At 45.0% G+C, this 27,095-nt stretch overlaps 1 protein-coding gene across 3 annotated transcripts in view; it reads left to right on the forward strand.

Moving 5' to 3' along the window:
• Nucleotides 1-1,486: 1,486 nt before the first annotated feature.
• Nucleotides 1,487-27,095, forward strand: part of MBOAT1 (membrane bound glycerophospholipid O-acyltransferase 1) — a 114,923-nt gene continuing 89,314 nt past the window's right edge. The window contains exon 1 of one of the 3 annotated variants that reach the window (XM_072814192.1): nt 1,487-1,681. In XM_072814192.1, the coding sequence (XP_072670293.1) occupies nt 1,502-1,681 (180 nt within the window). In that variant the 5' untranslated portion in view covers nt 1,487-1,501. Of the gene's footprint in view, nt 1,682-2,522; nt 2,788-22,227; nt 22,279-27,095 lie in introns of those variants that run through there. The other 2 variants (XM_072814191.1, XM_072814193.1) reach the window with 2 other exon arrangements.

Raw genomic sequence — 27,095 nt, forward strand, 5'->3', positions numbered from 1 at the left:
GGTGGAGTTCTTATGGACCTTAGAATCCTAGCCCATCCTTCAGAAGCCCATTTAATTAATCTGTAGTGGAACTGTTTCATTCGCTGGATATTGTACCATCTGATAGTTCTTTTCCTTTTTTAGATTTTTAAAAAAGATTTTATTTATTTATTCATGAGAGACACACAGAGAGAGGCAGAGGCATAGGCAGAGGGAGAAGCAGGCTCCCTGTGGGGAGCCTCATGCAGGATACGTGACCTGAGCCAAAGGCAGACAATTAGCCACTGAGCCACCCAGGTGCCCCATCTGACAGTTCTTTTTAGCATTAATTGTACTATAGTATCAATAGGACAAAACTATTAAGATTTAAGTTCTCTGACATTTTGTTTTCAGGATCTAAGCATAGTTACTTTGTTTTAAAGGGAAAATTAAAAAAAAATAAAGGGGAAATTTTATTTTTTTATTTATTTTATTTTATTTCAAAGATTTAATTTATTTATTAATGAGAGACACAGAGCGAGAGAGAGGCAGAGACATAGGTAGAGGGAGAAGCAGGCTCCATGCAGGGAACCTGATGTGGGACTCAATCTAGGGAGTCCAGGATCACACTCTGAGCCAAAGCCCAACTGCTGAGCCACTGAGGAGTCCCTAAAGGGAAAATTTTAAAGAAGATTGGAACCTGTTTTATTGAGCAGAAGGAAATCTGTGGAGGGCTATTCTTCTCTTTTCACATCTATGACAATGTGAAGACCATTTTTTTGTGTGTGTGTGTGTCTGAAGAGCATAGATTTGTTTGTAGAAGATTCTGAGTGGTTGAGTACTTCCTTCATGAATTCGCCCCCAAGTTGGCCTACTTTTCCTGGGAGTTCACATCTAAGTGCTGATTTTTTGAAAGAGAGAGAGAGGGAGAGAGGGAGAGAATGCGAGTGTGAGCCTAAGCATGGAGAGGAGGAACAGAGGGAGAGAAAATCCCAAGCAGATGGTGCTGAGCGTGGAGCTAGAGGTCCACCTTGAGGTCACACAACCTTGAGATCAGGACCCAAGCCTGAGCCGGAACCAAGAGTCACATGCTTAACTGTCTGCCATATAGGTGCCTTAGTTTTTTTTCCCCACGCAATGATTTCAAGCCCCTCCTGCCCTCAGATGTTTCACTTGGCTGCCATTCTGCTCCAGGTAAGAGGAGCACTGCTTCAGTTCTCCTCAGTTTTCAGAACTATGTGAGATCTCATGAGCCTGTCTTAGCCTAGCTGATGGGCAATCCTATGCCTGTGTGAGTGTGAATGTGGGTGTGGTAAGGGTCAAGCAGAGATTGTCATCCGCTGTTGGTGGCCTCCTAGAACAGCTCCATGGGGACCGGCAGTGGGAGTAGGGACCTTTTCTTTTCTTTTCTTTTCTTTTTTTCTTTTCTCTCTTTCTCTTTCTTTTCTTTTTCCTTTTTCCTTTCCTTTCCTTCCATTGGTGAGGGAACATTGGTTGAGGGATTCTGGCCTGGTGATGTAAAATTCAGGGCAGCCCCTTGGTGATGGAACGCCTCCAGAAGGCAAAACTGCATGCTGGGCTGTGGAGGGGAAGTTGTTACCAGTTATCTGGCAGGCCTGCAAGTGCATGTGAAGCCAGAGGCCACACTGATCACCATATAAGGTCTGCCTGGACGTCACTGCCCACCTCTTTGGATTCTCCTCGGTTCAGTAACATCTCCCAGGTAAACTGCTGATGCAAAAGCTTTGGGCTCGGTTTTCCCACGAATCCTGCGGGCTCCCGTGGGCTCCCTTTCCCCTGGTCTTCTGCCCATCAGTTCAGGGCACTACTTTCCTGAAAGCTTTCTTCATCAGCGGGCACACAGCAATTCCTGGGAAGAATCTGCAAGACTCTCATGACTCTGGAAACCCACGGATCAAGTGAAACAGTTCTCCCGAGTGCCGGTGATACATTTGTCTGCGCCTGGGGACAGAGAGCAAGCGCTTCCCCTTTGAGAACCCGCGCACTGAAAAGAGTGTATCGGGATGCACCCGTGCACCCGTTTCGTCCAGAGGTCAAACAATCTCAATCCGGAGGGATGGGAGGAAGTGATCAGAAGCCAGCCAGCCGCGCTCTGCCCTTCTGGGGTGACGCGGATCGGGGTGCAGGAAACCACGTCTTGCTCAGAGGAGGGTGAAGAGAGGGAGCGTGGGTGCAGCCGCCGCACGTTAACCCTCTGGGCGACGCCTCCAGGGAGGGGCTGGGAAGGAGAGCGCTGAGGAGCTGCGGGCACCGGGGCTGGGGGGCACGGGGGGGCAGGCCCGCGGGCCCGGGAGGAGGAAGGGGACGGCCCAGGCCGCAGGCCCCGCTGCAGCCGCTCACCCCGGCCCCGCGGCGCGGGCTCCCGCAGGGCTGGGCGGGCCGGGCGGCGCTTCCCCACTTTCCCTCCTCCTCCTCCTCCTCCTCCCCCTCCCCATCCCCCCCCCCCGGGGCCGTCCCGCGGCTCGGCCAATGAGCGGCGAGAGGAGGGCAGCGGGAAGCCGAGCGCGCCCGGCCGCGGCCCCCATCCCCCCCCGCTGCGCCCCGGGGCCGCGGAGCCCGCGCCAGGTCTGCGCCCCGGGACTTCGCGGCCGTCGCGGCCCCGGCCTGGTGGCTCGTCCCCGGGAGGGAGGCGGCGGCGCGCGGGCCCTCGGCTGGGGCACGGCGAGCGGGGCGGGCGGGCGGGCGGGGGCAGCCGCCTCCCGAAGATGCGGGATGGCAGCGCGGCCGCCGTCCAGCCGCTCGCAGCGCACCACGGGCTCCACCTGCCTGCACGCGCTCAGCGAGCTCCTGGGCCTCCCGCTGGACCAGGTAAGCGCGCGGCCGGGGCGGGGGCGGGCGGGGGCGGGCGCGGGACCCCTGCGCCCCCGACGCTCCTCCCCGCCCCAGAGCGGGTTTCACCGCTGCACACGCTCCACAGGTGGGCTTTTTTTTTTTTTTTTTTTTTTGCTTTCCACACCCCCCCCGCCCGGCTTGATGTTTTTGTCCTGCAAGTGTAGAAGAAAAAAAAAAAAAAAAAAAAAAAAAACAACAAAACTGGCAGACAGGTTCAAATGAGCTTTTTTTTTTTTTCTTTTTGAGGTTTTGGGTTGCCTCGTTTCCTGTAACCAGGTTCTAAAGTATTTTGATAGATAAATCAAGTGTTTTTTCTATCAGCGTGGTCGAGTCTTTATTATTTTTAATTTAAATATCTCTACTTTCCCCCCCCCCCCCTTTTTCTAGTGTTTGTTTATTTGAGAGAGAGAGAGACAGAGAGGAGACAGCGAGAGAGCAGGAGCAGCGGGTGCAGAGGGAGAAGCAGGCTCCCCGCGGCCCGCGGAGCAGGGAGCCCATGCGGGGACTCGATCCCAGGACCCCACGATCAGGATCTGAGCCTGACCTGAGCCGGAGACAGATGCTTAACCAATGGAGCCACCCAGGCGCCCCTAGACATCTCTATTTAAAAGATAAGCCTGATGACTCTGTAGGCGGTAGCCTGTAGCTCTTGAACAGGGGGACCTGGGTTTTAGACTTGGGCGGTGAAACCAGTGTCACATCAGGGTGACAGTTATTTTGTACCACGTATGACCTCCACAGGGAGGAATTACACAAGGACCCTGTGGTTTCCTGAGGGGCTTTACTTTATTCAGTGGGTTTATCCTTGAGGTCCCAGGCTCCTGGGTGAGTTACATTAGTGTGAGAAGAGAGGCTCGTGGAAGGTACTTGGACCGTCCAGGAATTGTCTGCTCCTATTAAAACTGAGAATGACAGTAAAGAACAGTAATTCCTGAACATGAAACCTGCCTGAGGGTTGAGGCTGTCTTACTCATTTTCTTTTCTCTTTAGGTGCTGCAAGCTAGTGCTGCTGTGTATTTCATAGTGAGTCAATAAATACGTGTTGACTTCGTGGAATGGGGAGTGGTGGAGGAGGGCCGATTACATTCCTTTTCGGTATCATACTGAGTTTTGCTCCAGGTTTCTTTCTTTGCTTTTTACTAGTGATCTTTTTTTCCCCCCAAACGGGAGTATACCTGCTGCCTTCACCACTCACATTCCTTCTGCAATGAGGAAGTGAGATCTGGCTGTTTGCCTTACTCAGATACTGTTTACTAAGCCACCCATCCACCTGGCTCCCTCCAAGGATCTGATTCAGAGCTCCACCTCCTCCTGGTAGTTGCCTTCTCATCAGTTGAAAATCCAGAAAGTTAACACATTGGGAGAGGTACCAGATGCTAACTGGTGCTTTTGTAATTTGTAGTGAGGATGAGAGAGACCCAGGGACTGGGGCAGAGGTGGAGAGGCTAGCGAATTCTTTTGTCCTGAAATTACTGTAACTCCCAGCTGAATTTCCTTAAGGGGAGTGTGTTTTGTACTTACCCCTTCAGCCCCAGCCCCACCCCCATCAGAATTTATTTTAATTGCAGTTTCTGTTTTAAGTTATTTGGCATTGCTGGAGAGAGGAGTCCAGGGAGGCTTTTTGCGTGGAAAGGGATAGTTAGGAGACCTTGACAAGTTACAACTGGGAAGTGCTAGTACGATGTTATTGAGTACTTTCTTCACTGCATCCACCTCCATCCCCAATCTTCTGGATTTCTGTCTCAGGGACCCTGTTTTTAATTTATAAAGAAATGGGATGCCTGGGTGGCTCAGCGGTTGGGCGTCTGCCTTTGGCTCAGGGCGTGATCCCGGGTGCAAGGGTTGGGTCCCCTCATCAGGCTCCCTACAAGGGAGCCTACTTCTCCCTCTGCCTATGTCTCTGCCTCTCTCTGTGTCTCTCATGAATAAATAAAAACAAATAATTTATAAAAAAAATCAAAGAGCCTTAAGGATGTTTAAGGCTGGGAGAAAGGAATTTCTGGAATAAATTGAAGGACAGATATGAGCAATGGGCAAGGAAGGAGCCCTGTTATCTTGTGGATCTTAGGGTGGTCCCAGCACCCTCCCACAGGGTCACATCTGAGTGGCTTTTGGTAGAAGAAGCAAGTCTAGGGCAATGACCCTGCTTGTTTATTTAAGGCCTGGGGCAAATCCCAAACCATAAGTAATGTGGTTTGAGGCTAAATTGTGGCTTGAGAATTTGGAAGCTTGGTGTGTTTTTTTCCCCTCACACTTTCAAGGCCTTTTAAAGTCTTAGATGTCAGACTTGACCTGCTCTGCCAGCAAACTTCTTTGGTGACTGCTTCTGTGACCACTGGCCTCTAAGAGCCCCAGTGTCCTCATGGGTAAAATCAGATCTACATTTTGGAGTTTAGGAATTTTAGGTAGATAGAAAATGCCCGACATCAGAAAGGTTCTGCACTCAGGCAGGGCCCCAGCAGGAAAAATAATTTAACTCAACAGGTTGCAATGAAGAAGCTTTAATGAACTAGAGGGATGTAGGCAGAATTTAGGGGGCGTTCAGATACCAAAACCTGGACTAGCAAGAGGACAGGGGAAGATGTGCTGTTGCCATGGCCCAGTGAGAGCTGCATCCAGGCCCTTCTGGGATGTAGGTGGGAAGCAGAGAGAGAACCTCAGTGCTTCTCCTCTTCATCTGCAGCCCTTCCAGCTCTTGCCTGTTCTCTCTTGGTGGTCAGACCCCACCCAAGTGTGGCTGGCCTGGGGTGTCCTGGTGATGCAGTCTGTAGGGGCTCCACCCCACCCCGTGCCACCCCCCAGCACAGAACTTGGAAGAGAAAGATAGAGCCAGATCTGGAGGACAATCCAAGGACAAGAGCACAGTCCTTAATAAATGTTTGCTTCTGTCCCATTAAAGAGTGACTTGTTCCTGGCCTTCGATATGCTAAACATGAGGACACATGTACTTCAGGTTACTCAAGTAGCTCTTCACATGCCACTTGAAGGCATTGAATCTTTTCTCGCCCATCTTAACATTTCATGTGTATATTTGTAATTTTTTTAAAAGATTTTATTTATTCATGAGAGACACAGAGAGAGACAGAGACATAGGCAGAGGGAGAAGCAGGCTCCCTGCGGGGAGCCTGATGCAGGACTCCATCCCAGGACCCCAGGATTAGGACCTGAGCCAAAGGCAGATGCTCAACCACTGAGCCGCCCAGGTGCTCCTATATTTGTAATTTATGAATGGAATGCACTTCTGAGGATGTGTTTGGCTTCTGGGTGTCCCCATGTCAAGTAGTTTATTATTTGCAAAAACTGAAATGTCCACTGAGCATTCTGCTACGTGAGTGAAGAACCCTTTTCTTATTTTTCATTTGCCTCTTCTGTTTGTCTGTTCTGTTAACTCCTGGTAGAAGCTTGTGTGTGATTGTGAGGAAAAGTCTATGGTTTTAATTTCCAAGGATTTTACTAGTCTGACATCTTCCTAAAGATGTTAACTGTAAGATCATCTTATTTAATTAGAAGTGAGTAGAGCACAGAATTCAGATGCAGAGTGTGGGAAATGAAGGATGACATAGGAACCCCCACAGGTGCCTCACAGATGAGTTTGTTGGAAGTTGCATTTCTAAAACAGCAGGTTCCTGTATCTCTAGCAAGTACGGAGTTCTGGCCACTAGTAGGATTATTCAGATATAAAGCTTCACTTACCCAGGATAAATGAGGTAAGCACTTTTCTTTCCCTTTTAGAGTGAATCAGGGAACAAAGGATGTGTTTTGTCTTATTGTTTAAGCCATCAGCTCATGCCCTCTCGAGTTGGTTTTGGTTGTGGTTTGTGTCACCATCTGCCTTTAACCATCACCTAGGAAGTTTGCAAGACTGATTTAGCCACGGAGATGGAGATGGATGCATATTGCTGACGTTCTTAATTTACGTGGTATGTGGTCATATACTAGGAGTTGTGGAAGCTGAGAAAGCCAGTTGTGGAAGCCAGTTTGCTGGCTTTAAGGAATTTCCAGTTGAAATGGGGTGGGGGAAGCTCTGGGTGCCAAGGCTGTTTTTACCCACCGGCACCCTGAACTTTTGTTTTTTTCGCATAAAGTATCAATTCATTGTTGAATTAGGATTCCTTGTCTGGGTCTCATTTTTTCCCCCGCAACCTGATCAGAAAAAGGAGCAAGGGAAAAACAGACCAGGACATAAGAACTCAGGAAATGATTTTGAGATTAAAGCAGCAAAGATTGAGGACAATTAATGCAAGCTTGTATTACAGTTTGAAAGGCTGGGTGAACGAAGACCAGCTCTCAAGACCTGTCATTCTTCACTAATGGTGATACCAGTAGTGAGTTTTGATGATTCCATTGGGGCCTCTGACCTCATGGTTTCTTTAATTGCCTAGACCTTTTGGTCAGTGGTTGGCTCCTTTGTCCATCCTTAGAAAGCCCAACCTTCATGTTTCTTCTTCTTCTTTTTTTTTTTTTAAGGAAATTAGTATTTATTTTAAAGATTTTATTTATTTATTCATGAAAGACACAGAGAGAAAGAGAGAGGCAGAGACACAGGCAGAGGGAGAAGCAGGCTCCACGCAGGGACCCTGACTTGCGACTCGATCCTGGGTCTCTGGAATCATGCCCCGGACTGAAGGCGGCGCTAAACTGCTGAGCCACCCGGGCTGCCCCTTCGTGTTTCTTCCTACCTAAATCTTGCCCTTGGCTAAAAGCTCAGCTCATGTTCCACCCTCATTATTCAATCAATTAAATATTTATTTAATGCTCTTAGTGCCACGAACCTGGCCAGGTAGTAGAAATACAAGGATCAGAAAAATCCAAGTCCCTGTTTTGGAAGAGCTTGTAGACCATCAGAGGAGACAAAGGCCCCATATAATGAACAAGTAGTGGGTACTCACCGACTTGTGCAGGTGCTAGCAGAAGTTTGTAGGTGGTGCTCTGGTGGAACAGAGAAGGGAAAACCACAGGACTTGTTGGATTCCTGTAGAATTTACTATTTAGCTTTGACAGGTTTACTTTTGACACTTGGTAAACATGACCTTGGATTGTTAATTATCTTGCTGTGTTTGTATGCTGAATTTCAAACTCATTTAAAGTCTCCTTGAAGTAGAGATTTTATCCCTCCCCTCCTTGTATTCCAAGGACATAGTAGGTACTTAATAAATATGTATCATTAGTAACAAATGTGCCAGTGGTAATGATGTGCATTATCAAACTTCAATATACTTAAAGCTGGTTTTTATTGTTTATTTATTTATATATTTATTTAAAAATATTTTAAAATTATTTATTTATCTATTCATGAGAGAGAGAGAGAGAGAAATGCAGAGACACAGGCAGAATCGAGTCCCATGCAGGGAGCCCAACATGGTACTCGATTCCGGGTCTGCAGGATCACACTCTGGGCCAAAGGCGGCGGTAAACCGCTGAGCCACCGGGGCTGCCCTTAAAGCTCGTTTTTAAGGACAGCAGATCAGCCTTTGTAGAGGGAAGGGTTCTTTGCCTAACTGGACCCTTCCGTTGATGCTGCCTCCAGGCTGTACCCTTGGGTTTCTGACTTGAACAATCTGCTCTTTGCCTTGGGGCTTTCCAGTTCATCCCACTTCAGGATGGGTTGGGCATATGGCAGGCCATAGAACATAAGCCCAGTAGAATCTCCCCTTCATTGTCTGATTTTGAAAATGATTGGCTAGCAGGAGAAAAGTAATTGGATTAGGCTGCAAACAAGTATTGAGTTTCTGTGGTGCTCCTCAAGAATTCCTTGGGGAGCGTTAGGTTGTGATGATTTAAACAGGAATAAAATAGGGCCCATCCTCAAAGTCTTGCTGGGTGAGGCAGGGACAGATACACCAGTTGTTGCTCACACGTAGTGCCTGGGCCAGCAGTAGCAGCCCGGACGCTAGTTAGAAATGGTCATCCTCTGTCTAGTGCCTCATCTGCTGCCCCGGGGGTTGGTTTAGTGAACCCCGCCAAAGTCTGTGAACCACTGCTGCACACAGCTAACTGGGATGCAAATTAATCAGGCATAGAGGAAGCAGAAGGAAGGGAAAGATCTATTCTGCTTTTATTGGGGGGTACTGAGCTACGCTTGTGAGAGAGCCTCTCGCTGGTGAGGGGGCACACAAACTGGGTCTTGCAAGATGATGAAGGGGCATTTATCAGGCACGGTGTGTAGAAAGAACAATTCAGAGGAGCGGATGAGTGAATTTGTGCATTGTTCTGGGAACTGAGAGCCCACTGAGGTGGGTGGTGGGCTGCTGTGTGCAGCCTGCGGGGTCTGGGCCAGGGAAGAGAGCAGGAGTCCCATCAGGAGGAAGCCGAAGGGCTCTGGTGGAGTGTGTGCATTTCATCCTGCAGGCCAGGGGTCTGCAAACCTTTTCTGTAGAGGGCCAGACAGTAAATATTTTAGGTTGCACTGGCCCTGCAGCCTGTCAACAGCTACTCAACTCTGACATTGCATGAAAGCATCCATAGGTAATATGTAAATAATTGGCTGCAGCTGTATTCTTATGAAACTTCATTAATGGACACTTCTGAAATTTGAGTTATATATATATATATAATATATATATACATATATTTATATAATATATATTTAAAAAATTATTTAAATTCGGATTAGTTGACATATAGTGTAATAGTAGTTTCAGGGGTAGAATTTAGTGATTTATCAATTGCATATGACATCCAGTGCACATCACATCAGAGTTTCATATAATTTTAAATCCATCAGGCAATTTTCTTTTTGTGATTATTTTCAACCCTTAAAAAATAAAACACACACACATGTATATTTTTAGCAGGTAGGCCATACAAAAATAGGCAGTGGGCTGGATCTGGCTGGAGGCCTGGACTTTGCAGACCTTTGCTAGAGAAGAACTTCAGGTTTGATGCGTGGACTTGTGAGAATCCGCTGCCATGCATGTTTCTGGGATTTGGCCCAAACTGGTGAATCCAAATGTGAGGGTATGGGGGCTCCCCAGGGGATTCTCCGGCCTACTGAATTTTAGGGCCACTGGTGCCATCAAAGGGAAGGCCCCAGGGGGCTTAAGTTGTGAAAAGATTTTCATTTTGTGACATTTTGTGATGTGGTGCAGGACTCCTGGCTGCAGGATGCAGGGATGGAGGACGCATGGGGGTCTGAGGTGGGTGTAGCATTGTCTGTAGGGCGGCAGAGGAAGAGCCGTCCAGGGTCCGTGTAACGGGTTGCTGAGCGTAACCAACCCTCTGAAAATCGCAAATTTTTAGCGGCACGAGTTTGTGCCAATTTGTGATTTTTCTCTTTCAGGGGCTCCTTGTAGGAGCAAAAGTAAAACCGGTGGACCTTTGCAGGGAAGGTTGCTGAAAAGTGAAGAAGGAAGGGTGTTGAAAGACGCTGACAAGTACTTGGAAGTGATGGGGATGAGAAGGGAAACAGCCAGAGCTTGGAGGGACTCTGAGGAGCAGGTGTAGAGGAAGGGGAGGGTAGCTGGGCCTGCACGGTGCTGTGGAAGATTCCTAGCGAAGCTTCTCTTGGCAGTGACAAAAATCTGGGTGTGCATGTGGGAGGAGGGGTGACAGTTGGGTTTAGCCCGGAGTGGCAGGGTACTGGGAGATTTCGCACACTTCCTCCCAAGAGATTGCAGCAGGTGAACTCGGGGATGTGAGCTGGAGCCACTGCAAGAGCGAAACCTTCTAGTAGGTTCTGGGTGTGTGAAGCCAGAGGGAGAGGGCACTGCTTGCCCTCAGGCACTCAAGCACCTGCTCTGTCCGCCTCGCCCTGTGTGAGAGAGTCTGGACGGAGCACAGGTTTTATTTAAGGGAGGTGGAAGGAAAATGACCTAAGTAAGGCAGCAGAGGGGGATTTGGAAGGGCAGTGACATCCTTCTCTCTACTTGCCTGTTGTGGCGATACAAGGCGCAGGCAAGTGCCTGGAGGCAGGCAGTTCTCCACCAAGCCTCTGAGGGAAGGAAGAGAGCTGGGAAGGGCACCTCGGGGGTTTGGGGTGGGGTTTAGGGTAGAGTGGAGGGAGGGCTGTGAGGAGGTCAACAGTGGGGAGGAGGGCTGAGGTGGGGTGATGAGTCATGGGGGATGAGGAAGTCAGGAGTGGCATGTGGCTGCAAGTTGACAAGGAGGGCCTGGTGGCTGGGCATGAGGGTCAGGGTGGATGGCAGGCTTCTGGGGAGGCAGGGGTGGCTCCCTGGGGTCCCGGAGTCCTGCTCTGCTTGTCACTGGGTGCCCAGTGACCAACCCCAAACACTATGGTCTTTCCTGGGGTTGCGCATAAATGTGGTGGAAAGTTCCTTTGCGGTTCAGAGGAGGTTGCTTTCCAGAGGTAGAGGGCAGCTTGCAGAAACAGGGAATATCAAAGGGTAAGATGTGTTGAGGGCAAGATTATGAGGACTAAATCACAAACTCCATAGAATTGAGAGGACAGGGCTGGTGGAGTTAGGGCCATCCCTCTGTCCAGATCCCGCAGGAGCTTGTGCACACAGAGCAGTAGGATGAGCAGTCTCCATTCGAGGGGACTCTGGGTGAGTCCAGGAGTTGGGCTGGCCCCACTGGAAAGTGTTGCTGGGTGTTGCAATCTGGTGGCTTAACTGGACAGTCACTGAAGGGAGGCAGAGAGAGTGCAGCTGTGGCCATGTGCTTCCTGGAACAAGAGGTCGGTCTTCACAACCTCGCCTCGGTTTACATTTCTGGCTTAACGACACCAACAGCTCTGTATAGTGAATGCTTGTGCTGTCAGGCATTCAGTCAGCTTCTCTGTGAGGATTATATCATTTAACTGGTATGACAACACTGAAAGCTATGCCAGATACTTCCATTTAAACAGTGGGCCTACAGGGTGTAACTGCCTGTAGTCCTGGGGGTGGGGGCAGAGGCGGGACTTGAACCCAGGACCTGTGACAGCTGTGCTCCTAGGCACTGTACTGCAGGGCACCCACCACTTACTTCCCTGTGCTGTCCCCCAGCGGACTGTTGATATCCTAGACCTCAAATGCTCTGTGCCTTTTGCACCTGCCAGCTTTCCAACCACACCCTTCCTTCCCTCTGAGCCTTGTTCTTCCCCATTCTTGTTTCCTATCCCATCTCTTCCTGCTCTCTGTAACCCTTACGTTGCTGTCTCCCTTGGCTCCAGGGCCAAATGGGTCCCTTCTTTTTTTTTTCTGCCTCTCCACAGCACTGTGCATACCACATTGCGGATATTACCTTATGTTTTCCATATTTATTGGTCTTTCTGCCTTGCCTGACTCTGGGAGGCCTGCCTGCCCTTCCTCTTAAGAGTTCATCCATTTTTTTTGACAGGGAGAGAGAGAGAGAGAGAGAGAGAGAGAGAGAACAAGCAGGGGGAACAGTAGTGGGAGAGGGAAAAGCTTAGCAGGGAGCCTGATGATGTGATGATGCGGGGTTCCATCCCAGGACCCTGAGACCATGACCAAGCTGAAGGCAGAGGCTCAACCGACTGAGCCACCCAGGCACCCCTAAATGACCATATTCTTTGTAAACCCTTAGGATACAGTGAGCTTCATGCTTCAGGGAGTGTGTGTACCTGCCACTTCCCCAGGGAACTGGGCGGATCTGGGTGGGGTAGTGGGGACTTCCTGGGAGTTGCTGCTTTAGGAGGAGGAGAAGGGGAATGTGCTGGGCGGGAGCCAGGTGGGATGGGCAGCCTATTCCAGGAAGCAGAAGCTGTTTGAGCAAAAGTGCTGAGACTCAGCTGTAGAAAAGATACACCTTGTTTGTGGGCAGTGACCGAGCATGGATCTTAGTCACCGGTGGTGTGCTTGGTGCTGTGTAGGAACTTAATAAACTGTCTGTTGAAGTGGGATTTTATTTACATTCTTGTATCGGAGTGAAGGAGTAAGTTAAGTTAAACTTGGGCGCCTGTTCATTTTACCAACTGGTTAGGTCTGCATATTGTTATTTGGAACCTGCATTTCAGATTGATAGGCCTAATTTCTGATTGAAAAGTTAACAGAAGGCCCAGCCGGCTGCTGATAGTTGGATGTTAGGCTTGGCTTGTTTAAATATAAACTTCTCCATTCCCATTTTCATCATGTGGGGTTGATGTATGCATTCTTTGGAATGATAGATGCAGATACTAATGTCAGTTTGGGGCCAGTTTTCTCAGATTTGTTTGAACAACACGGGGAAGTTTCCTTTAGCAGCCTGTGGTCAAGTCCCATGGGTAAATGGTGCCATATACCCAAGAACTTCCAAGAGTTTTGCAGCACGGCCTCCGAATTGCATTTATCAAGAAAGATTTCTTGAAAAAGACTCTAAGGAGATCCAATCTAGAAATATGTTTTGTAGCAGGAATTCAGAATGTGTAATTTAATAACAGGACTTGGTTGTGTGCTTTCCAGAAGCTTTCTATTTAAAGTAAGTCAACCTTTTTGGTAAACAAGATAAAGGGGAAACTTGCTACAGTCTTATTAATGGCCATTTCTAGCAGTTTCACCAACATCAGTGTAGTCAGTGGGAAAAGTAATATCACATCATTTATATTGGTTAATAATGTGCTTTATTGAAAGACCGCTGTCCCTTTGGGCTCACAAACGTTGACCATCTACCACTCGATGAGCTCATTAACCCGTTTGTGCTTTTTTAGTTTATCCAAAAGATGTGCCCCTGGTCCCTTGTAGTGGTGGGACTCTGCTTACAGCTTTCTGCACTTGTGAGATGTTCGTCTTTTATGTGTTAGTAATACCAGTCTGATTTGAAGTAGGGTTTGGAAAGTCCACAGCAGCATCAAAGCAGTTTTAAGTGTTGAATTCAGATTTCTGGGCTGATACTGCTGGGGATTTCCCAACCCTCTGATTATTACCAATATTCCATTCTCAGGTATTTTTACCAAACGACAGCACAGAGCTCAGGTTCTAGTCTCATTTACAAAAGAGCAGGGGTACCTTTGAACACTTTTTGTTCAGGTGGTTCTAACTGCTTCCTTCAAACAAGGAATTCAAATGAAAAAGATTGGTTTGTGTTCCCCCTCCCCCCCACCCCCCATCCCTCAGCATCCCCTGTGCCCCATCCATCTTCTGAATGCAAAGGTATTCAGCCAGAGGTTGCTAAGGCCTCAAGGAAGTGGCTAAATTCAAAAGTCGTTTTGTGAAATTCCATGAAGTGGTTTAACTGTGAATGTCACAGGGTTAAAACTTTTTTTCCCCTGGCATTATATTTTACTCTTTGTTTTTATTTAAATTTATTTATCTATTTGTTTAAATCTTAAAAATTATTTTTAACTAATGAATTTTGTGCTTTTTATTTTGTATAAGTACAGTAAAAATCAGTTTTCTGATGACATAACTTATATGCTTATTATGAAAATCACAGAAAAGAGAAGATAATGAAGGATCCCCTCTTCTCCTTTGCAGCTGTCTGGATCCCCTCCCCACTGGCAGCCAGTGACATCCTTTCAGAGGCAGGCTTTGCATACATGTGCACAGAATCTTTTCGTCTGTTTTTCTGATAGTGTACAGTTCTTCCACTCCTTGCCTTTTTTTTTTTTTTAACTTAACAGTGGTCTCTTAGGGAGCGATTCATATCTGTATATACAAGAGTTCTGACTCTTGTGACATTTGACTTCCTTTCTGCTTTTTCTGAGAGTTCTGTTTCTTTGCTTCCAGGAACTGCCTTGTCCCTTAGCAAAGGCTGATGGTGCTGTTGGTGCTGGGTGAGGAGGTTGGGGAGGGGTCTTCCCACATTGGCACCGCCTCCTCCGTTCTCATTCCCAAGGACTGTAGTAATAAACAACAAAATTTCAACTGAATGAATATAAAGATCAAGTTGGCTTTATTCAACGTTTCATGAATCAGACAGCATCTCATCTAGTAACAGAAAGGAGCTCTGCCAAGCTGAAGGAAAGGAAAGATTTTTAAATGCAGAGAGGGGGTGGAAAAAGGAAATTATTAGCAAAGAATGCATTATTTCAGGCAAAGTCCCCTTCCTCAGGAGAATCAGAAGGGTCCCTGGGGAGGGATTATCTCAATAGTGCTGTGAGCCAGTGATTCCAAGTTGATTGGTTAAAGTTTACATTCCCGGGGAGGTGAAACTACAATTAGTTTAGGTATTAAGTCTTTGCCGATTGGGGCTTAGCACAAGTGACTCCAATTTGGGCATGCTCTCTCCTTTTTAACAATGGAGAGCACTGATGCTCCCCCCCCCCCCCGCCCCCATCCAATAGCACTTGTGGTGGGGAGAGAGATTGAGGTTTGTTTCCAGTTTCCCCTCAGATGGAGAGAAGTACATCTAGACTGAAACATGAGAATCTGAAAGATCTCCACGATCCTTGAGTCCCAGAGATGAAAATGGCTCTATCTCTAACCAGCCTGGTGTCGCTGTGCTTCTCCAGACCTCTTAGTATGCCCATCTTCTGGGAACCTACTTAGCTCTAAAATTTTGTGATTGCAGAATCCTCAATAGTAGCAAGGAAGGCTTGGTTCTATATCACAAAGAAACACTTTTTGAGGGTAAAGCCCACCAACCAAGGTTCTTTATTTTCCATTTTTTAGTGGATGTTTCTAAAAGGAATGTACATATGTTTTTTACTATCTTATTTCTGTAAGTGAAATGCGTGCATTTTGGTGCATATTGGCTGAAGTGAGTTAACATTTGGGGTTCTGAAATTTTCTTCTTTCTCCTCTGTTGGCGTGGAAGACATTTTCTATGTCCTTCTGAGTCTGTCTATCTGAACCAAGAATCAAACTGACATGAGACTGATTAACAGGAAAAAATCAAATTTAATAGTGTATGTGTAGGGAGTCCATGCAAACCTGGAGATTCCAATGGCAGGCCTCTATGACAGGAAGCCTCTATGACATCCTGAGCTAAGGAGAGGGGTAAGGTCTGGAGATACAAAGAGGAGGAAGACCATTAGCAGAAAGGTGAGGAGATGTTTGGAAAACAAAGGTTGCCCTGGATGCAATGAATTTCTTAGGTAAAGAGGAGTCTGTTAACAGCTGTCTTCCTGATACCAGCTGTACTTTCCTTTTTTTTTTTTTTTTTAAATTTTTATTTATTCATGATAGTCACAGAGAGAGAGAGAGAGAGGCAGAGACATAGGCAGAGGGAGAAGCAGGCTCCATGCACCGGGAGCCTGACGTGGGATTCGATCCCGGGTCTCCAGGATCGCGCCCTGGGCCAGAGGCAGGCGCTAAACCGCTGCGCCACCCAGGGATCCCCCAGCTGTACTTTCCAATGTAAATTTAGGCAGTGGACAGGGAGGGGCATTCCCTGCCCCCCACCAAGATATAGGTTAGCAGTTATCCTGCAAGCATATGGCCCACTGATATACATCTAAAGGGTCTCATGACTAAGGTTTTACTAGACAGTAATGAATGACCTTTTCCTAAGGATAGCTAGCCCCCTCAAGGTCCTGGGAAGCTTGTTTCCAAAATACCGTGGAGGTTTGTACTGTCACTCACCCCCTCCCAACTTGAAAGTATATAATGAGTCACCTGTCACAACCCCAATGCAGCTTTCTCTGCCTGTCAGTCCTGTCTCCGCACTTTAATAAAACCACTTTTTTTTACACTGAAAATGTCCCAGGAATTCTTCTTGACCATTTGCTCTGAACTCTATTTCCATATCACCTGGAGATGGAGTTTACAAAAGTATTTTCGCAATCTCAGCCTCATGGAGTTAACAATTACCTCAATTTTATAGTTAGCTTTACTAAATTGCAAAACTTAAGTTGACTTATGTGGTTTTTATCTTTCTATTCAAGTATTTGAGTGTCTTTAGACATATCTTTGTTTGATGGCTGGTTCTGTTATCTTAGTTTAAAAGAAGGGCAAAATGTGGTTGTAGTCTAAAAATAATCATTTTATTAAGATTTAGGGTGAGGCTCAATTTCTGCATACTAATGAATACTGAATTGTAAGTGTGCATCTTAGCTAGGTGGAATCACAGAGAGAATTTGAAGGCAGGTAGGGAGCGATAAAACTATTTAGAAATTGATCATTCACGAGTTTTTATGAGAGCTGGAGAATCAGATCTTGTATGCTTGGCAACCCTGAAACATTTACTAGAGTAATATGTGTCTCACTTTAGTCCTCTGTTGCAAAGTTTCCAGAAGAATTTGAGTGTTAGGAAAAGGCAATGAAAATGGTCATCAGAACAACTTAGCTTCACAATTATGTGAAGATTGCTAAATGAGAGGAAATAACTTTGAGTAAAACAACAACAACAACAACAACAACAACAAAAACCCCAAAAAAACCCCTAAGGATAGCAAAAGCCATAGAGCAAGGAGTGGCCATCAGTGAAGACCTTCAAATGCTGGTTAGGAACCTTAGGTGGGGTGCATCACTAATGCATCTCATTTCCCCAAGAAGGCCTTAAACATGATGGCTTCTGTGGAGAGCTCCTTTGTTGTGTTATTTTGTAGTTAGCCCTCATAAGCTCAAGTGAAAATACCAAGGGTCTCCACAGTATTTTAGGAAATGACTTGCACATCTTTCAAAGAGTTCCCTTTGCTTTATCATAGATGGATCACAGGTTTTGGTAAAAAGATTTTTTTTAAACTTTTTGTTTTGGAGTAATTTTAGATTTATGGAAGAGTTGTAATGGTAGTACAAGGAGTTTTTGTATATGCCTCAGCCAGTTTTCCCCAATGGCAGCATCTTACATTACCATAGTACATTTGTCAAAACTGAAAAAATCAACATGGATATATTATATTAACTGTTAAATAAATTCCAGACTTTTTTAATTTTACCAATTTTTCCACTACTGTGCTCTTTTATCCCAGGATCCTGTATGTTACAAGTCACCCATTTACAGTGTGTACAGTTCAAAATGTTTTCTAGTATAGTCACAGAGTTCTGTGCCCATTGTCACAATCTAATTTTGGAACATTTGTGTCCCTCCTGCCCCAAAGAAATCCCCATATCGTTAGCAGTTCCCACTTCTTCCCAAATCCTACTTCTCTTTTTCTCCCTCTGTCCAGGCCCTGGCAACCACTAACCTACATTCTTTCTCTGTAAATTGACTTATCCTGGCTGTTTCCTATCCTATATATGGAGTCATATAATGTATGTTTTTGTGATTCTTTTTTTTTTAATTTTCAAAGGTCTTGGTGGTTTTTGACTGGGTGTTCATGCTCTGTTGTACTTAAACTGTGGAGATATTTTGAGACCTGGATCTAAAGCACAAACCTTTTAAGCAAATTTGGGTTTCCCTCTGCCAGGGCACCTGGGAGCACTCCCAATCTGGGCTCACTTAAAGTACATTTTCTGCTTTGGAATTTTTTTTTTTTTTTTTTGTGGTCATACAGGGCATATAAATTTAGGCCTCCAAGCTCTCATTCTCAGGGGTGTCTTTGTACATTTTGTCTCTCCACTGAGAGTCACAGCCCATATAAACACACATTCCACTGTCTTGGCTGTGGGAAGAACAATTTTCCCTAGTGAGGGGTTGCCTTTTAGGAGTTTAAGACCAGTCCTGGCTTCAAGACATGTCTTCACTTTATGCAGAGTCTCCAGTTTTGTCTTTTCTCAGCCTGCTTTGTTTCTAGGGCCTAAGCTCTGGACTCTCTGGAGGACATGCCAGCTTACATGTCTGATTTCTGCTTTTTTGCATTTCTGGCTTCGGAGGAATTTGTTTACTTTCTCACTAGTTCAGTTGTGCATGAAAATGATCAAGCATGTCAGTATGAGCTCATGTTTAGCTTAACAAACATAGATGATTTCCATTTTGGAATGTTTTAATATGTGTGTATACTCAAGAGTTGGTATATACACCTGTTTTCTTTTGCTGTCAGCTCAAAGGTTCTGCTGGAGTGACAATCCACTAGCAGTGAGTACACCTGTACCCAGATCTTGGTTTCTAATACCTTTCTCCAAAACAAAATAAATAAAAACAAAAACAAAAGCTCCTAGTGATGAGAATGTTTCAAATCGACACAGGAGCCCACCCAAAAAGAGCTTGGAATGGCTAGAACTGGAAATATTTGAGCAACGGAGTATAGAAGCCTTAGATTATAAAAGTATAGATTATAGATCTATAATCTACAGATTATAAGCCAAAGTATAAAATAAACATCAAGGAGTTCACAGTGATATAAATAAATAAGTAAATAAATGGGGAAAATAGACAAATTTCCTTGCAGACGAATTCCAAATAATACTCTTCCCTCAGGGGAGGGGTAGTATAACTTTCCACTCCATGAATGTGGGCTGTGCATCATGACTTCCTTCCAAAGAGAATAGTTTGGAAACGGAAGGTGGGGGACAATAGTTGGACAGTGCAAGAACTTAGTAAGTCTGACCTCCGTCAAGTGACGAAGACCAATATCAGTGATAATTATATTGGTAGTGCGTTACCCTTCGTATGGTGTGGGGAAAGTAACACTTCTGTCATCTTTCTTTCCAAAGCCCATAACCCTTATCTAATTATGAGAAAAACATTAGACAAATCCCAGTTGAGGGAGTCTACAAAGTATCAGACTAGTACTCCTCAAACTGTCAAGGTCATCAAACACAAGGAAAGTCTGAGAAACTGCTAATCATGCCTACGGTAAGGGATTGTTGTGAATATCAGATGAGGTAGGTGATCCCTGGGGAAGGTGTTAGCAGACACCAAATGACATTTTTTAAAAATTTATTTATTTATGATAGTCACACACAGAGAGAGAGAGAGAGAGAGAGAGAGAGAGAGAGACATAGGCAGAGGGAGAAGCAGACCCCATGCACCGGGAGCCTGATGTGGGATTCGATCCCGGGTCTCCAGGATCGCGCCCTGGGCCAAAGGCAGGCACCAAACCGCTGTGCCACCCAGGGATCCCACCAAATGACATTTGCTGTCATTTCCTCATTGCCCGCTCAGTCCCTCTTTTGAAGCTAATAGAGAAAAATGTTAGCACTTCAGTGAGGTGGGTGTGGGTGGGTTCAGCTAGTATCTGATGAACAGGAAGAAAACATTGGACTTTGCAGATGCTAGAGGAGGAAGGAATTTGGATACTCCAAGGCAGAAAAGATGGGGCAGAAGGATTAAGTGAAGATGTGGACGACAGGTGGAAGGAAAGCTTTTTTTTTTTTTTCTTTTTGACCATAGTGAAATGGGAAGGTGGAGATCTAAGCTGATAGGTGAGTAGGTTTCGTGTACCTAGGAAGTGTGAAAGAACCTTTTTATCAGGTAAACATTACTTATCAACTGAAACCTGGGGTTGTTAGTTTGGGTGTGTTCCTAACCACCAGGGTGGCTTTGCATGTGGGAATATTAGGAAAATCAACTGTCTTCTAAAGCAGACACCAAGGCATAGTTTTTTACTTATTTACCAGACATTTGGGTATATAAAAGACACAACTTTGATTTCTTGGGATGAAAGGAAAATACAGGGGCGTCTGAGTGGCTCAGTGGTTGAGTGCCTGCCTTAGGCCCAGGGTGTGATCCTGGAGTCCCGGGATCGAGTCTCACTTCAGGCTCCCTCCATGGAGCCTGCTTCTCCCTCTGCCTGTGTTTCTGCCTCTCTCTCTCTCTCTCTCTCTCTCTGTGTCTCTCATGAATAAGTAAATAAAATCTTAAAAAAAAAAAAAAAAAACAAAGGAAAATACAACTTAAGCCCTGAGGAGGTATATGGGTCATAGGTATACTTACTCTATCATATGGCAATATTTCTCATTCCAGCTTCCAGTCATAGTGCAAATCTAGCTATATGTAAAGCTTTTTACAATGAGTGCTTCCTATATACTGTGCTAAATACACACTCTGCACGAATTATCTCAAGTAAGCCACACAACAACCCTGTTGGTAAATCATATACCCCCATGAAAAACTGGGAACAAATATGTGACTTGGGTGAGATCCCGTGGCTGGTCAGCAGTACAACCAGGATTTCAACCTAGGAATTTTGAGTTCCAACCCTAGACTCCTATCCACTCTTGTATTTTATGTCTAAGGGTATGAAATGCAGCCTCAAAGTGGGAATGATTAGGTGAATATTTGGAAAATCTGGGAATGAACTAGACTACAAAGAAGTTTTGCTGTTGCCCCATTTGACTTGTGCAGGGGTACCATGACCTGGGGAACATGTTTTGCTCTCCTGTCCATAGCAGGTGATGCTCTGCAAGGGTAGGTGGCCACAGTCCACTCTGTGCTGTTGGAGTCACAACCCCTCTGCCCTGGTTTTTAGTGCTGGGTGTCAGTTTAAGAACTGTTCCAGTTTAAGAACACTGGAAAACTGAGGTGTAGCTGAAGGAAGATGAGCCTTGTACCCGGTTCATACGAGGATAGATAAAGGAGAAAGATGTGTTTAACTTAAAAGCCTTATATGATTGCAGTTTTCAGATATTTGAAGAATATAATTGTGTCCTCAACAAAATTAAACTCATGGGACAGAAACTTTAGGTTTCAATTCATCATAAAGTTCCTTATTAATGAGAATTGTGTAGATGAAAGAAGAGCGTTGGTGTTCATGAGTCCGCCATCCCTGGCAGTATTCAAGCAGAGGCTGTAAGATGACTCATCATCAGGAGCTATGCCCTTCCTTCCCCATGTCCCTACCTGCGTGCCCTGAGTCCTGTTGCTTATCCAGCTGCCACTCTATGTGATTCTGGTTTTAGTGTTAATTGACTAACTGACAGTGGCTTAAGGAGCAGCCTTTCTTGGCGGGCATTTAAAGGTCACAGGATCTGTAAATGTTAAGCAGTAAATGAATAGTTGGATTAAATCATAGTATTTTCAAGCTATGGAACCATATACAGGCATTGGAATAAAGGCAGATTTGAAGATGTCCATCACATTGAATAAAAGCAAGTTGCTGAACAATGTGTATATTATGATCCCATGTCTCATTTAAATAAAAAAAATCAAAATACTTTCTCTCTCTCTCTCTCTCTCTCTCTCTCTCTCCAGTTCTGGAATGATAGTTACCAAAATGTAGCTAGTGGTCACAGTGACCTTGACCTTCTCAACAGTCATCCAGATGATTGGGGAGGGCCAAGGAAACTTGTAAATTTTTACATCTCTCTCTTTTTTTTTTTAAACATAGCATTTGGCATTTAAAAACTTTAAAAGGAAAGAGCTTCAAGACCTAAAGGAATGAAGTAGTTGTGCAAAATAAGTTGGTGTGGTGGTTGCTTTGGGGCTATCACAGTTCTGAAGCCCATAGGGTTGCAGAAAAAGGTGTCAGGAGACAAAGAAGGTGGAGTTCTTACACACTTAGAGTTCTGAGTATCTGGGTGAATGGGACTGTTTGACAGGAAAGCGAAACAATGTGACTTCTGCTTTGGGCCACATTAAGAGGAGAGCAGAAAAAAAAAAAAAAGAGAGCAGACTTTCAAAAATGAGATGTCTTTGGGGGAAAGTGAGCTGTGAGTGATCAGAGCTGGGAAGATGGAGGTTTGGAGAGCACCAGCATCTGAAGGCAGAGGAAGCCAGGAAAAGGCATGACCTTGGTGGCATGGTGTAAGCTGAGGTCACAGAGACTTGCCTTGGCCAGCATTTCCACTGAGCATGCATAGAGGAGCCAGGAAGGGCAGATTAGAAAAGGTAATTTATTTATTTTTTATTTTTAAAAGGTTTTATTTATTCATGAGAGACACAGGCAGAGACATAGGCAGAGGGAAAAGCAGGCTCCCTGCGGGGAGCCCTATGTGGGACTTGATCTTAGGACCCTGGGATCATGCCCTGCACTGAAGGCAGACACTCAACTACTGAGCCACCCAGGTGTTCCTAGGAAAGGTAATTTAGACTAGTAGTTTGGGGTTGGGTGATGATGGGAGGGGTGTTGCAGGGTCCTCAGGTGGGAGGAAATGGACATATGTGTAGACCACTCATGAGAGCAGTCTGGTGACTTTGGAAGAGAGACAAGACATAATGGCAGGAAGGATCAAGGGGGAGTTTGGTGTTTGTTTTTTAAGATGGGAATTGTCCATGTTTGAAGATAGCGGTGAAGCTGAAACCTGGGGAGAAGAAGCTGACAGACATGGTGGTATACAGTAGATTAAATCTGAGAACACTAGGCCAGCTGAGGACACTGACAGAAGGTCCCTTCTCCACCCAGGAGAGTGGGATTGGGCCTGACTTACTTCACGGTGGAGATGGGAAGGAGGGGTGCTCCTGCTGAATAGCTCTGGCTTTGGTTTTTGGGTAAAAATATGAAAAGTAAGTTACCAGGGGCTCCTGGGTGGCTCATCAGTTAAGCGTCTGCCTTCAGCTCAGGTCATGATCTTGGAATCCTGGGATTGAGCCCTGCGACAGGCTCCACGCTCAGCAGGGAGTCAGCTTGAGGATTCTCTCTCTCTGCTCCTCACACATTCTCTTTCTCTAATACATAAATAGGGACGCCTGGGTGGCTCAACCGTTGAGCAGTTGAGCGTCTGCCTTTAGCCCAGGGCATGATCCTGGAGTCCCGGGATTGAGTCCCACATTGGGCTCCCTGCAGGGAGCCTGCTTCTCTCTCTGCCTATGTCTTTGCCTCTCTCTCTTTTTGTGTCTCTCATGAATAAGTAAATAAAATCTTAAAAAAAATAAATAGTCTTTAAAAAACCCTAACTTATCAGTATTTATTGTTCAGAAAGAGTGAAGTGGACAGAAGCCATCAAAAAGGTAGAATGGGCTCCGTGTCCCAAAGACGTAGGGCATCCTAAAGGCTTAAGGCATTCTAGGGCAGTTCACAGTATTTGTGGTTTACAGCACTCATTCCCAAACAGTGGTCACCATCGGAATTACTTGGGCGTCTCTTTAAACACAGGGATGCCTGGGACCTACCCCTGATCTTTCTGAGTCTGAATTTCCTAAGAAGTCCCAGTCTAAGACTCTTAGGAATTTAAAGAATCAGTGTACCCTTCAAGAGCTGCCTGGGACATGCTGATGGCCTTTAAGAGGAAGCATGACTTTCCAAACCATAAATACTGAGTATAGTGTGAAAGTTTGCTTGTCTGAGCATTGACTCCTTGAGGGACTTGTTCTAACTAAATTTTTGCTCACTTGGGAATTTCAAGTCTACCATGGTAATCAGGCAACGTGGTATTTCTCAGGCTGAGCAGCTTCTGTATGTGCAGGTGTGTGTTTGTTCATTGTTCTCAGCCTACCATGTCTTGTTCTTCCTCAACTCCAAGGCCTCTCTGACTGCCCCTCAGTCCTTTTTCTCTGAGTGCTCTTCACAGGGTTGCTTCTTACTCACGCTTCATATGGTGTTCGCATTTTACTTTCAAACATAGGGAGAAAACCAGTGTTCTGTTAATTTTCTTCCTTTCTTGACCTGACCAATGGAAATGACTCTTTCGTATTAATTAATCCAGAAGTCGCTCTTAGTTATGTGACTCTTTCCTACTCCTCTTTGTTAGAGATAGAGATTGCTGGATCTCTTCTGGTTTTGTAAACTATTTTAAATTTGTAAAAATAGGAATTTGGAACTGTTTTCACAGGGAAAGTGGGAGGAAGAAAGGGTGTTCTGTGGGACCACAGTAGAGACCACCCCAAAGAACATTTCCCATTAAGTGTGTGTGGAAGAGCCATTTAGATACTTTTGCAAAATATGTTACATATGTTTTGTTATGAAATTTTCTGGATTAGCCTAACAATAAATCTTATTTCCTTCCTCATTTGACAGCAAGATCCAGGCTTACTGAAATTAGATTACTTGCCCAAGGACATCCAACTAGCTAGTGGCAGAACTGGGTTCATGTGCTTTCCAGTATGGCAGGCTTACTACTTTGTTCATGTCTTTGGAATTAGTAAGATGTATCCATGGTAAGAAGGCTGGACCTTTGAATTAAATGCTTACTGTAAATGGAGTTTCAGGTTTTTAAACATTCCAGACAGCTTAGGAATTTGCTCTTATGTCCTTGGGAGGACTTTATGTTAATATCTGAAATGAGCAAATTGTGATGGTCAGAGATGTTTCAGAGGAATAAACAGAGGTTATTTTTATCTCTAAGATGTTTAAATTTGAAGTACATGGTTCCAAACAACTTGGTAAATAATAGTTTTATAGCCATGTTTACAGGCTGCAGGTTTTGCCTAAAGCTTTCCACATGTCAGAATGTGGAACTTGTTCAGTTAACTAGAAATTGATCTTGGGGAATAACTCAAGGCTCTGTGTTTTTTTCTGAATTTCTGGTTTATTTACTTTCAAAAGTAGATGGCTTTTTTTCTCGTGTGGTTTTCTTAAGTCTCAGACCCAGTTAGAGTTTAAATCCCTTTACGTTGTCTGAGATGTACCTTTGATAGAATATTCCTGTTTGTGCTACTTCTCCAAGGGCTGTCCCAGTGTACTGCCTCAAAGCCGTGGCAGTTCAGGCTGGTATCTTTGACTCCAGATTCAGACCAGTGGTCAGGCAGGAAAGAGTGTGCACTAAACTTTCTTCTCTTTTCTTTCTTTTCTTTTCTTTTCTTTTCTTTTCTTTTCTTTTCTTTTCTTTTCTTTCTTTTCTTTTCTTTTCTTTTCTTTTCTTTTCTTTTCTTTTCTTTTCTTTTCTCTTTCTCAACCTCTTTTTCTGTTTCTCATTCCCTCACCTTGGGTTTTAGGAAGGATGATGAAAATGAGGGCACTTGAGTTTTTAAGTGCTTAGGAGAGTGGGGATGGTATACCAGAAGCACCATTGAAGATGGACCATGTGCTGGTGTAGCCACTGTGGACAGCAGCATGGAGGATCCTTAAAAAAACTAAAAATAGAACTACCCTATGATCCAGCAATTTCTCCTCTGAGTATATACACAGAGGAAATGAAATCACTCTTTTAAAGAGTTATCTTCACAGTCCATATTCATTACAGCATTGTTCATAATAGCTAAGATGTGGAAACAATCTAAGTGCCCATTGATGGATGAATGGATAAAGAAAATGTGATACACACACATATACACACACACACAACAGTGGAATGTTGTTCAGCCAAAAAAGGAAAGGAAAGCCTGCTATTTGTAGCAACATGGATGAACCTTGAGGATATTATGCTAGATAAGATGAATCAGACAAAGACAAATACTGTATGGTTTTACTTTTGTGTAAATCTAGAAAGACTGATGATGTCTGTAATCATACTGAAAATCTATAGATTCTTATTCAGGAGGCCGAGAGGGGTGGGGTGAAGATCGAGTACCTGCAGAATGAATGGAATCCCTGCAGGTGCTGAAGCTTTCAGCAAATTCCAACCCTCCTACCCCCATTTCCTTCCTCCTCAGAGTTTATTGATGTCAAGTAGTAGATAAAGTCAGGGAGTCAGACACAGCTGTTTATTAACTGCCTGGGAAACCTTGGGCAAGTTACTAACCCTCTTGTGTTGGGCACTGTCCTAGGTAATAGGTTTACAGAGATGAATAAAACTTGTTCCTTGCCTATAGGGAACTCAAGCCTAACTGGAATACAGGCACACAAACAAATAATTGCAGTTACATGTGACAATTAAAATAATAGGTACATATAAGTAGTACAGAGCTAGTAGCATAGAGGCAGATATCTAGTCCACCATGTGTGTCCAAGGATGGGAGTAGGAGGGTGGAGAGAGGAGGGGGAGAAGTAGGGAATTGGGGGTCAGGTGATGGTAGGGAGTGGGCTGTACCTGAAGGTCTTGGCAGAGATGTGGCTGGATTGTTCTAAGCAGTTCATTTAACACAGGATGGTTTGAGTATGTACAGATGAATTGCCACAAAATTTGGGGAGTTTTTTTGTTTTTGTTGTTTTGGTGGAGGGGATTTAGCTTTGTGATAGGAGTATCTTCTTGTTCATGCCCAAAGGGAAGTACTAGAGGAAAGTGGGTGTCGCCACTTGGCCACACATATCCATGTGCTTTTGTGAGACAGCTGCACCTGTGTGGAGAACCAGCTCCTCTCCATGTGTAAATTGGTAGAGCCACTTTGAAGGACAGCTTTTGGCAAAATCCACAAAAATTTAAAAATGTGCATGGGTTGACACAGCAATTTCACGTCTCAATATTTCCAAATGTGCACAAGCAGACGTGGGTGGGGATGCTCACTGGAGCAATAATGAGAAACTGCAAGCTCCTGCTATATATCCATCAGTAAGGGAATTGCTAAAGGAGCCATGCTCATTGCATACCGTGAAATATTATGCAGCAGGTAAAAAAAAAAAGGCAGTTGGCTCTATATGGACTAATATAGTTCTCCATGACATAGCTTTGAATGGAAAGAAAGCGAGTTGTAGCATGATAACTACAATGCACTACCTACTTATGAAAAAGAAAACAGAAACCTGTATTTAATGTAAAGAAAAGGTTTGGGGAGATAAACACTTCAAACTGATACCTCCTCTGGGAGGATGGGAAAGACTGGAAAGTCAAAGGGGACTTGTCTGTAGGGTTAACACATTTTCAAACAAGGAAAAATTACTGATGTATTACATG

This window comes from Canis lupus, chromosome 37 (genome assembly GCF_048164855.1).
Source record: "Canis lupus baileyi chromosome 37, mCanLup2.hap1, whole genome shotgun sequence".
NCBI classification, from domain to species: Eukaryota; Metazoa; Chordata; class Mammalia; order Carnivora; family Canidae; genus Canis; species Canis lupus.